The sequence below is a fragment of the Pogona vitticeps genome, chromosome 4 (genome assembly GCF_051106095.1).
Source record: "Pogona vitticeps strain Pit_001003342236 chromosome 4, PviZW2.1, whole genome shotgun sequence".
Lineage (NCBI taxonomy): Eukaryota > Metazoa > Chordata > Lepidosauria > Squamata > Agamidae > Pogona > Pogona vitticeps.
Window position 1 is genome coordinate 132,896,133 of NC_135786.1, and position 12,983 is coordinate 132,909,115.

General features: G+C 40.7%; 1 protein-coding gene across 5 annotated transcripts in view; it reads right to left on the bottom strand.

The window, feature by feature from the left end:
• The window catches only part of AFAP1 (actin filament associated protein 1), an 87,130-nt gene that overhangs the window by 23,819 nt on the left and 50,328 nt on the right, over nucleotides 1-12,983 (bottom strand). For all 5 annotated transcript variants that reach the window (XM_020790501.3, XM_020790498.3, XM_020790500.3 and 2 more), the window contains one exon: nucleotides 2,463-2,555. In XM_020790501.3, the coding sequence (XP_020646160.1) occupies nucleotides 2,463-2,555 (93 nt within the window). The remainder of the gene's footprint in view (nucleotides 1-2,462; nucleotides 2,556-12,983) is intronic.

Sequence of the window (12,983 nt, forward strand, 5' to 3'; positions counted from 1 at the left end):
CTATAGGAAGGCATTTGCTCTTTTCTGTCTGGGCTGCTTATGCATTTCTTTAGTCCTTGATCTCTCCTCCAAAGTTTAAGCATGCTTTCATTGTGCTGATGTTCCTGAAAAAGTTTGACGAATGGAGCTGGAATCCTGCCTGTTCTCATAACAGACCTCTCTTTGACAAAGACGGTGCCAGAAATAACATTCACAGCAGTGGGCTGGAAAATAAGGCTTTTATTTCTGTTCTATCTTGTTGCAGTTTTTCTTTTAAAAGATAAGACCTTTTTTTCTGTAGTAAAACAAACTTTTGCAATGATAAACTTTTAAAATAATTTTTTGTTTTGCAATTAATCTATGTAAGAGGAACATACTGTTTGAAATGTATGTGACTTAAAATTAAAGGGAGCATGGGGGGAGGGAAACTCAATTATTTTATTTAAAGAAGGGTTACCAAAATTGGAGTAATAAGTAATAATCCACTGAAAAAATCACTTGAATATTTTAATAATACTGTTTATTTTTCTTAAACACCTAAGAACATAGCACTGTGAAATAGAAAACATAAAGGGCAATAGAGCCAGCCATTCAGAATTACAGTCTAAATAAACATATAGATACAAAATGGAAAGGATGAAGAAAGGAATGCAGTAGAGTAAGGAATGTGTAGAAATGAGATGTCTCAGCAAATTGGAAGAAGTATTTGATGACATATGGCGCTTTATAATGCTTCATAAGAGTAGGAGAGACTGAACCTCGCAAAGGTCCACAAGAAGCAAATTCAAATGATAATGAGATGCCAAAGAAAATGAAGAGAAGTGCACAAAAACAAATACAGTACTGTATTATATTTGGGCTAATTAAAAAGTTGGTATTAAAAGTATTCAGGGCTATAGAAGCAGAATGGAGAGAGAAGAATGGTGAAAGACAATGGGATACACCAGGATTCAGACAAGAGTGAACATGAGAAGTAAGGGGTAAGAAGTTACAATAAAGCCATATAAGAAAAATAGTGAGAAGGGAAAAGGAACAGACATGGTGATATTTACAGACACGTAGGTGATCTGCAAAGTGAAGAACAGACAGATACAGACTGAAATCCTCTCCAAAGTTCACCTTGGATAAAAATGGAAATGAGCCAATACCTTCTCCTCTCTAAACCTGGAAAACCTCAGGTTTATTTTTTCTCTGAGCCAGTCTAAGGACTCAGCCAGACATTCCCCTGCCCATTCCCATTAGGCCAAAAAGTTCTGCAGGAGTGCAGGGGGAGGAGATGGGCCTATTCTCCCTCTTAGCCCATTGTGCAATACTGGGTGACACCCCATAAACCTGGGGAGATTACATGTAACAGGATTCCAGAGAATATTTCTCGCTCATCCTCCAAGCTTAACATAAAGGGTAATCATCATTCAGGTATAACTAGCACACATGCACAATACATTGCTATGTTTGGCTTTAGATACAAAACCAGGAAGCCAAACATTCTGTTTTATAAGGATAACTCTGTTGCTACTGTCATCAAAACAGTAGAACATCCAACTTACAGTGACCCAAGCAGGGATTTCAAGGTATGTCTGGCATATTTAAAGAACTGTTTTACCACTGCAAACTGGCCCATCCCCTGGTTCTATCCACTACATTATGCTGGCTCTTGTCACAAAAGGAACAGCAAAGACAGCAAAGAGCTTCAATGAACTTTCTCATTTTTCAAAAGAGACAAGTTATTTTGAGGAGGAAAGCAGTGTTGCAAACCTATATTATATAACAGAATGTGGTATATAAAAGGTAACAAAAAGATAGTACATAAAATAATACACAAAAATTATTAGAAAAAAATACCTTCTGCTTTCAGACGGTGAAAATACTGAAAGAATCTCAACCAAATACAGTATTTTATCAGTTTTCAAGGAAAATTAATTATATATTTCATTGGCTCTATCGTGTTTATATGCCATCTAAAATAAACAAGATTTGTTATTTACTATTAGATTCTGGCCATTGTTTTACCCCACGACTCTGGGCTTTCTAAACCATACAGTGCTATGCATAAGCTATGCACGAGAGCCTGAAGTCTATTAATTTCCATTTTTGCTTAATGAAATCAGGTAAACAAAAAGGGCATAAATATATTACTCCAATTGTCCAGGACTATGATTTATAACATCCAAAGAAGCTAACATTCATAGGCTACTAGTAAGTCCGGTTAAAGGCTGACTTCCAAGTGTGGCTGATTTGAATGCAATAGGACATAATCCTGTATTCAGATGTCACAGTAAACTTCTCCTGCCTGGCTTATTTAACATTTCAAATGAAAAGAAGAGAGAAATTCTAATAAATGGACTCCATGTACAAGCATAATACATTTTTACATTATGACTGAATAAGCCAGGATTTCTGGCAGAAAATGACTTTCGAACATAGGAATGGGGAAACACTCATACCCTCTGGATTTTTAGTAATCTTTTACATTATGTATTTACCTTTTCCAGTTCAGTTTTATGTACAGGAGAATTAGATGAAGGTCCATCTGAATCTGTGGTTCCAACATAGTTGCTGCAAACTTCTTTTATTACCTTCAATGAAATGCAAAAGCAAAAGGTCCTTGTTTATATCTTGCTCAAAACTAAGAAGCTATATGTCAGCATAGGAAGAAAAAATATATGGAAAATTAGAATTAGGGCTATACTACTATCTTGAAAAGAAGACTGTGACAGTAGCATTTTGGAAGGCTCTCTCAGGAATGGGATCAATTTGTATCACTGATCTTACTCAATCAGCAACTTCATGCACAATCTGGAGAAGTCACAACATCAAGCAGTAGAAGGTTTCAATTTCTAACATAACTTTGAAGAGCCTGTACACAAGAGAAAGGGCTTGAACAACCAGGCCATAGACACTGTTAACTGATATCAACCAAGCATTCCTTATTTCCTAACCACACACGCAACCAGCAGATTCTCATAAACCTCCTCACTTCCCTCCCTCTCTTTCCCTCATTCACACAACACTCATCTCCCCCACCCCTGCTAACCATAGTGGAGTTTTACATCTGCATTCAAGGTCCTGCTGTAATTTAAAGATCCATTCCCATTCCCATGTTGGGAGGTACTACACTCTTACAAGATAATTATCATCCAACAGCAGTTTGGTGGCTAGTCCTGTCCGGATGGTGGTGACCTTTAAACATCATAGAAAAGCCATGGAATGACTCCATTAAAAAGTGGCTCTTGCAGCACTGCCATCAAAGGGGACTTTTAGCTTGTTTATTAGGGACGGGAGCATCTTCTAAAGCTGCTCAGAAAAAAATTTCATACTGAAAAGAGATCTCAAGACTGAGCCATGTCACAGATTAAGCTATATCAGAAACACGCTGTGACTTTAAATTGGAACTGAGAAAATTGGGTGGGGTATCTGCAAATCAATCCTCAACTTGAACAGTTATGGTTAACAGGCATCAGTGTGGTGGGATGAACAAAACAACACCCACAGCCTTTGACCAGGGGGCAAAAAGGGTGAGGTGCTGAAAGAAAACACTGATCTAAAAGTAAAAGCAAGATAAAACAAATGTAAGAAAATAATATTGCAGCACATAAAAATTAATTCAAACCAGCAGCAGGATAGGACTATGAAGATGCTTTACTATTAACACGTTCCATTTGATTTATTTTATGGTTTCACTGTTGTTTTTTATTTATGGTTCATTCCATTTTATTATGCTGTAAACCGCCCAGAATAATGTTTCACATTAATGGGGTGGTATACAGTGGTGGGATTCAAATAAATTAACAACAGGTTCTATGTCCTAATGATAAATAAATAAATAAATAAATAAATAAATAAATAAATAAATAAATAAATAAATAAATAAATAAATAAATAAATAAATGCATGCCCAGGACATTTTAAAAAAAGGTACCACATAAGCAACAGTCTTATGTGGTACATTTAACTTGAAAAAAAATCATAGTAAAATGAGGACGGTTGGGTGTTTGAAACGGTCTCACCCCAAAACTTTTTCCCTCTGTGTCCTGCCCTCATGCCTTGTCAATCACCCCCCCTCTCTGCCTCGAGGCCATGAGCTTTCCTCCAGTGACGTCAAGGACTCATCCTCCCCCCCATTTCCCCCATTGACGCTTCTGCTCTTTCCAGGGCTTTATCTCTCTCACCCACACTCCACCTCAGACGGCTCAGTGTGGCGCAGGAAGGGAGGCAGCTAATTGTGCCCCCCTACCCCCGCTTGTCGCTGGTCACCTGGCCCCTCCTTCTTCATTCATCTCAGGCCAGCAAACGGTTCTAAGAACCAATAGTACATTTAGGAATCGGTTCTATAGAATAGGTGAGAACCTGCTGAATCCCACCTCTGGTGGTATATAAATTACAGAAATAACAAACAAACAAACAAATTATAGCTATTAAGACCACTGGAACTCTTCTACCTAGGTTTCCTAATCCAGCTCTGCTATATTCTTTATGTCTTCAAGCCACAGTAGATAGTGATACCTTTCCCATTTGTGATATGCTGGAAAATATTTCCCAGGCTCTATCACCAGTTTGATGCCAAGGCTGCTCAAGACAAATCTTTCAGAGATTTGGATCAGTCAAAAGCAAAGGGGGAAAGGTGACTGCATTTATTCACTTGCTTTCACTAAATCTAAATGTAAAGCAATTTAAAAGGGAGAGAATTAAGATCTGTGGAACCAAACTTCACCAGTTCATCAACATGGATAAAAGTACCCCAAGCTTTCCAGGGTATCTGAATCATGTTGGTAAGGCCCCTCAGTCTCTGGCCCATTCTCATATAAAAGGCCTGTTTGCAGGATGACAGTGACTGTATTTAATTTTTCCAGTGGGCCTTTAGTAAAAATTCTAGAAATCCAAACCCAGAGCCACCTGTCACAATCCTACCCAGCAGCCTACACAACCTTACAGGGCAATGAAACTGCTCCCTCCGAAGTACACAGGTAACAAATATACATCTAGAAACCTAATATTACTTTACTGAAAACTTTTTAATGTTAAGTGGAGGAAGTCTGATACTGAAACTAATGAGGCTAGTTGTTTGTGAACCCTTCCCCCCATGACAACTGGTGATAACTTACCTGGTTCAGCTTAATTTACCCAAAATTAGGGTTCCTATTCTAGCTTATGTCCTGACAAAAACAGCAAATCCATGTAGAGGTCTAAAAATTCATCCTGTCTCCCTCAAGGTACCTAAAACAACTAGAAGTCCCAACTAGAGTAGATCAGTTGACTCAATGAATTGGAATAACTCCTTTACCATTCAGCAATTTATTTAGAAGTTGTACTCTATCTGGAACTATTGATTGAATTTACGTTATTGTCTAGAAGAGCAAACCCCCCAAATACTATACTCCCTATATTTTGGACTACAGTTCCCACCATTCCTACCATTAATTCCATGTTGGCTCAGGATGCTGTGAGTTTTAGTGCAATATACCTGGAGGGCACGAAATTGTGGAAGATGAGCAGACAGTGGATCTCCAGAGGTTCAGGACTTCAGCTCCCATAATCTTTGACTGCTAGCAAAGGCTGACAGAAGCTGAATCCAGAACATCTGGTGTCTGAACTTGTGTCCATTCGTGTTCAGAGAGGCATGGAATAGCTTTGCCCCTTTCAAGCTGCCAACTAGACAAGTGGTCTGTTACTATTCTCTAGTGCTCCTCATTCTACAATACCACAGTAAACAGAATTCCTCCAAAGATTTAATGGGAAATGCAAGAGGAGGGGGGGAAAGAACAGAAAGGGCAAGTAGATTTAACTGCAGCAGAAGATCAGCTGTTGATTTGTCTAGCCTTCTTCCCAACATGACAACAGATGCAAAAGTCTTATCTGACAAGATCCAGAGTTCACTGTTCTTCTTGTTTTGGTAGTACAGAAGATGGCGCAAGCATTTCCCCTTCTACCACTCTAGGACAGTTTGTGGATACTTCTACAGACACAGTCTGTACAACATAGTCTTTTCTATTTCTTCCTTCTGCTCATATTATGCCTCTGGACTCAGTGCTCCTTTTCCCCCCAACAGTTGAGAGAAATAAGGTTATGCTGGAGAAAGCACTAAGGCCATTTTAAAATACAAAAGAATTTCGTACATTTGCAAGGATTTTGTAAAATTCAAACGGCTATACAGTTTACTGAGAGCCTACTGTACTTGTGCAGTGATGTTTGCATTTCTCCTCCTGCCTCTTTGATGACCCCAACAAAATTGCTCATATTTTCAGCATCTGCTCATACCACAGAGGCAATTAGTTTTGGCCATGCAGGATAATGGAAGTCAGGCAGAGGACACCAGAAATAATTTGGCAGTGATCACATCCATAAAATCATGCACTCTTTCAAAAAAACTGATTTCATCATCACAGTAGGAGGCATTCCAAGTTCTTCACTGTTATCAAGTCTGCTCTTTCCATCCAAAACTAATTCCTACAGGATTAAATGTTACAAGGGAGACTTGGGTGGAGTGTAGCAGAGACCTACGTGCCCTCAAGCCTATTGTAGTGCTGATTTTAATTTTATTTTTAATATACTCTTAGCCTGCTGTTCAACTCTGAAGTGATTCCAAAGCAGCTCACTAATCAACAAATGAAAAACAGCAATAAAATCAATAATGCACCAAAAATTATAATGTGGCCAAGCAGTCTCCGTAATCTTATTATTATTATATTCCCATTTTCTTTGATGAACTCAAGGTCCCAGTTTTGATCTGCAAAAGCCTAAAGGCCTTGAGACCTACAAAATTATGAGCTCACCTTTTTGTTGTGTTGCATCACACTTCTGTAGGTGAAGCAACCTCCTGATTACACTATCAGCATATTGACTTGATAAAATAAAGGCAGAAAAAGGAGCACTCTGCAGCTCCCCACAGCTCTGGAACTTTCCTGTTTTCCATAGTCACTAGTTAAAGCTTGGAATTTTTGTAGATGCACAATAACTTAGCTTTATTTGGACTCTTTTTAGTGGGTAAAATAAAGTAGGTGTGAAGTAACATTTTATTGTGTTTTTTTCTAATGCTTTTGTTTCAAGTTATATGTGTTCTTTCCCCACAAAGCCGCAGGATGAGGCAAGCTAGACATTTGTATAAATAAAATGCAAGACTATTTCTTTTATTGGACAAAATCTTCGGGCATCAGCCCTCCCTTCCAATATACTTTGAGACTTCTGTCTATACCCTCAAAGGAGCAATGTGTATCTTCCTGCTTTGTTCCTTTGTGACAACTGTAGGCACCCTTGGTAATTTACACAAGATGCTACTTCAGGGAAGGTAAGCAAAAGATATGTCTGTGCAGGTGACTACTTTTAAAAAACAGTTATAGCTTAAGTGCAGCTTTGAACTCTTTTTTTCTTTGTACATTGCAAACAGTGAAAACCTTTTAAGTGGAGAAAAATTCAGCAGATCCTTGGGAAACTCATGCCAAATGCTCTTTCCTCATCTAACTTTTTGTCTCCCAGTCAAGATACAGTGCCTGAAATTAGACCAGGGGATGGGCTGGGACATGTATTTGACTGCCCCGCCCCAATTTCTGTTCTGGAGTTAGTAAATAACTATCTGAGCACTATCAATCTGTTGCTGAGTTGCTGTGTGTCTGCAGAAGTGAGATCAGCCACCAAATGCTAAAGGACCAACAGTCATTGAAATGTCACATAATAAACACCAAGGCACTCGGAGGAGCAGCTTGGCCCCAGCCCATGGCCAGAAAACCAAGCTGACTGAGAGAGAGAGTGTGTGTATGTGAGTATTCAGTACGCTTACCTTCATCAGAAAGAATTATGCTCCAACAGCCAGCTGGCCTGCAATTGCATTTGTCAATATAAGAGCACACTAACCCTTAAACCAAAGGGCTAAGCAGAACTGGACAGCTGCATCGCTTCAGCAAAGAACACCAACACCAATTAAGTATTTGCTTAATTTTGAATCAAAACAGCTCAAGATTACAATTCCCTTGAAAAATGACATAAATACTCATAATCTGCCATGCTGACTTTCAAAATATAGTTACACCCCTTCAGTGTATGGTTCATTCTGGATTTAACAATCTCCAGGTGGACCTCCAGTTTAAAAGCCCAATCTAACCCAAACTGACCAGTACAGCATCTTGGTATGCTCTCCTTTCCCCCCAACCTCACCCCTTCTCTGTGTCTCCTCGCCTAGGGACCATCTCCTGCCACTCACTCTCTCCGTTGAGAAGGTGAGCGAGAAGGGGGAAAACACCTTATCTGTATTATCTGAGTTCAGTGTTAACAGTAATGATCTTCTTGCAAGTTTCCAGATTCGGAAGGCTACTAGTGGGAGTGAGGCTGGGGAACCCTTGCTGTTTTCCCCAGTCTCTTGTTGAACTGCTCTGTGCCCTCCCTGAGGGGCAAAGAGAGGAACAGGCAAACAATCAGTGACTTACTTCAAGAGCACTCCTGCAACCACCACTGGGTCTTGGGAGTTATCCCCACAGGACACAGGAGATAATGACATCATGGCATGGCCTGATGTCATCTATTCATTGGAAGCCTCAGTAGAAGGGCAGTCATGTGGTCCTCCACCTAATTTATAAATAATCTTGCAGCACGTTAAAATAGAACAAATCTTTGACTTGAGCTGTTACGGACTGCAAATCCACTCAATTTTTGTTGTTTTTGCTTCAACATACTAATATGGAATTTTCACTTTAGTTACGTCCCTTATCTCATGACTGATCAATGTGAAGCCTCCTAATATTCCACAGAAAATACAGTTCATAGAGTGAATGTTTGGGGAGATACACTGAAATTTCTGGCAAAGCAATGACTAGGCAACAGTGCTACACAAGCTAGTCTTATTTCAGTTAGGCATGTGCACTTTCATTTTCTATTTTACTCCAATTCCCAGAATTCTCTATGAATTCTCTGACCAGAATTCTGGGAGGGTCAGAGTTCTGGGAGTTTCAGTGTACAAACAAACACCTGTTTGACATGTCACCCCCTAGAAAAGGACCTCTCTGCAAGGCTGCATTAGTTTCTCTAATTTATGATTCCTATCGTTAATTTTTTATTTTATTTTAAAGAATGCTGTCATGGTGCTTTCTGGGAGTCAGCATTCTTCAAAAGGCACCCTCTATAAAACCTAATGGGCAATAAGACTATAATGCCCAGCATCCATCATATCCAAGAGGTCAGTAACCAGTGGGCTCCAGGTCTCTTGGGCATGAAGAATGCTGGGAGTCATAGTCTTGCTGACCATTAGACTCTACAGAGGGTGCATCCTAAAGAACCACAACTCCCACAAAGCACTGCAGCAGCTTTCTTTTCAAAATCAGTAACAGGTATCACAGGCTAGAACTTCCAATAGTATTTTATAAGTTTTATTTACTGTCCCTTTCATTACCTTATTTTTACCAGTGCTCTCCTTTTGTAATACTTCAAATTTCCTGAGTTCCCTATGTTTACCATTTCTTTGTATCCAATTCTGTCCACTGTATAAGCCACAATATAAGCCATGATATTCCATCTACTCCTAATACTGTACTATTTTAGTATTCCACATTTTTTCTAACCAAACTTTTATGCTATTTCTTTCTGAATAAATTCTCAATCCTTCCTTTAAAATTTCCTAGGAATTTTTCCAACTCAACCACCAGCAAAGAAATTGATGGGTTAAGTTATACCAAATTGAAATATATTATATTTCATATAATATATGTATATATATATACACACACACACACACACACAAACACAACACACATATATGTTATCTATATGTGTTCTTGTTATATTGTATAAATGGGGAAAAGGTAGATAGGACAATAGGTTGATATATGTGAAAGTGGGATACAACCTTAGGGAGGAATGAGAGGTTGGTATAAAGAGTGATGTGAGGGTGAAACTGGAGGAAGGGTGGGTCGACAAACAGAGGGGCAAGTTCACTGGCCCTGCAGGCTGAAGTGATGGCAACAAGAAACATAGTTTGGAGGGCCAGTAGACTTTCGGAAACCGCCACCAAAAGTTCAAAGGTGGGGAGAGTGAGTCAATGTAGGATGAGTCATAGAGACCATTGAGGAGAAGGTGGTTGGAGCAATGAATGCATATTTAAAAGTCCTTTAAGAAACTACTTGAATGTGGGATGGCGGAAGAACGAAAGAGTGGTCAAGTCTGGACGTTAATGTGCTGTTCTAACAGCCACGTAGACCTTGAGAGTAGAGTGGGAGAGGCCTTGCTCAAATAGGCGGAACAGGAATGCTAAGACAGTATCTCACGTGGTAGGCAAAGTAGGAAGGTTATGTGCCTGTGTAAATTTAGAGAAGATATACTATTTGTAAGAGTACAATTATTTTCTGGAAGGTTTTTAGGAGTGGCTGAAGACCTGAGCTATGAAGAGGGAATACTCCATGCTACAAGGTGCAGGGTTGGTAGATCTGGGTGGAAGACCTTACCCTGGGCCTGTGTTAAGAGACATGGTAGAAGTGGGAGGCAGAGGAAGTCGCTCACCAATGACTTGAGGTGGTGAATCACAGCTACTGGGGCCTCCATGGGGCTATCAGTATTCCTTTGGAGTTGTTCTGGCGAAGCTTTATAATGGTCCTTTGTAGTAGCAGTGTGGGTGGGAAGAGGTACAATAGGCTTGGGTACTCATGAAGGTGTCTCTGAGAGACTCGGGGCTGCTCTGGAGGAGAACCAGTAACATTTCGTGTTCTCAGCAGTTGCAAACAAGTCTACTGCTGGAATACCCCATCATTTGCACAGGCGGTTGAACACCTGGTTCCAGAGACCATTCATGATTGAGAGTATGGAGCCTGTTGGCCAGGGAATTGTACTCCAAGGAAATGTGAACAACTACTGGGTAAATGTCGCGATTGCAACACCACTCCTACAGTAGGGTGGTGAGGTACAGGAGGGTGAAAGAGTGGGTGCCTCCTGACTTGTTAAAGTGAAGAAAAAGCAGTGGTATTGTAGGTGGTGACCTGTACATCCTATTCCACCAGCATACCTTTGAAAGCATGGTAAGCTTTGAGGATGACCAGCAGCTCGAGATGATTGCTATGAAGCTGATGTTCTGAGAGTGACCAAAATCTGTTTATCTTGAGGGCATTGCAATGTGTCCCCCATCCGAAAAGGTTAGCATCTGTGGTGACCTGTACTGTGAGCTAAAGGACCATGAAAGACTATGAACAGACTGTACGGCATGTCCCACCAGGTGAGCTGAGCTACAAGCTCCTCTGTCACCCTGAGGTGTTTGGAAGGGTGGTTGATGAGAGGGTCGAATAGCTTCAGATACCACACTTGAAGAGCTTTTATTTTTAATCAAATGTGTTGAATAATGGAGGTGATGGATGTCACAAGACTGAGCAAGTGCTGGGCTGGGTGGGCTGTGATAGTGGCATGAGGTTGGAAACAGCATAGGAGAGTGTGAAGTTTCTCTGCTCTCTCCTGTGGCAGGAAGGTGGAAGCGTGGTGCAAATCCAAGATGGCTCCTATGTAAGAAACTACCTGAGAAGGGTCCAAGATAGACTTTGCCAGGTTGACCTGGAGTCCCAGATCCACTAGAAGAAACAGGGTGAGCTGGGAGTGGGCAATAAGCAACCAATCATTGATGTGTGGGAAAATAGTGACTCCATGAAGGCGTAGATATACGGCTACAGGCACCATACATTTCATGAAAACCCTCAGAGTGGTAGAAAGACTAAAGGGGAGATCTTTCAACTCCTAGGTGGAGTTGTGGAGGGAGAATCTGAGGTATTTGTGATGGTCTGGGTGAGTACTTCTATGAAAATAAGTGTCCTTCAGCTCTATAACTGTGAACCAGTTGCCCTGTTGAAGGAGGGGAATGATATTTTCTAATGTGACCATGCAAAACTGTCTGCGGGTGATATAGATGTTGAGGTGACAGAGATCCAAGATAGGTCAAAGTCCATTGTCTCTTCTGGAGACCATGAAATAGTGGGAATAAAAACCCATGGTGCTGTCTGTGGGAGTGACAATATCAATGGCATCCTTGTCTAATAAAGACCAAATCTCCTCCTCCAAGGCAGGGGACGGTGCTGTTGTGCTGAAGAATTGAGGGTGGAATAGAGGAAGATTGTGTAATCGACTGTGATGATGGAGAGCACCCAAGCGTTTATGGTGTTCCAGGTCCATAGGGGTAGAGAGGGTGCAAGGCGTGTGGGGATGTCAGTGTAGGAGGGGAACAGATCTGTGGGTTGAGACATTCAAAGATTCTGTTTGGATTTTTTATCAAGACACTTGGTGAACTGGCATGAACGTTGCCTGTGGAACTGTTGGCGAGTGGGAGTGGAAGATGAAGATGGTGTTGAGTATCTCTGCCTATCCAATGCAGATCTGTACTGTCAGTATGGTTAATTATGTCACCACTGATTGCGTAGGGGATTATAGTAATTTTGTAAGACTATGCTGTTTTTCTCATTTTTTGTAGGTTGACCAGAATTTCATCAGTTTTGTCATTGAAGAAGTTGACACCATTGAACAGCAAGTCTTCAATGCGGGATCTTGAATCTTCTGACAAATCCAGATATCTTAGCCCTACATGTCTGCATAGCGCTATGGACCTGGTCATGTGCTTGGACACTGCGTCCACTATGTGTTGTGCTGCGATGCATTTCTGGTGAGCCAGGGTCATAGTATCTTGGTGGAGAAACAGGCCTCAGGGCATTAGGTCTTCGGGAGTAGCTTGAAGAATAGGCAGGGCCTTATTCTATAAGTGATTGTGGTATGCTCCCATTGCTGCCAGATAGTTGGCTGTCTGTAGAATCCAAGAGGCCAATGAGAAGATCTGGCATCCTATCACATCTAACTTCTGCCCCCTTGCAGTTGTTAGAGGCAGTATTAGAATGGATTCAAGCTCTATTCTGGGTAGCATCCACAGTAATGGATTTGGGAGGTGGATGCTAGGACAGAACATTGGTGTCTTTGCCATGTATCATGTAAAGATTCTTCACTCATCTGGTGAATAGAGGGACAGAGGAGGGCTTTCCCAAAATTCTTTAATGAGCTTCAGTGAG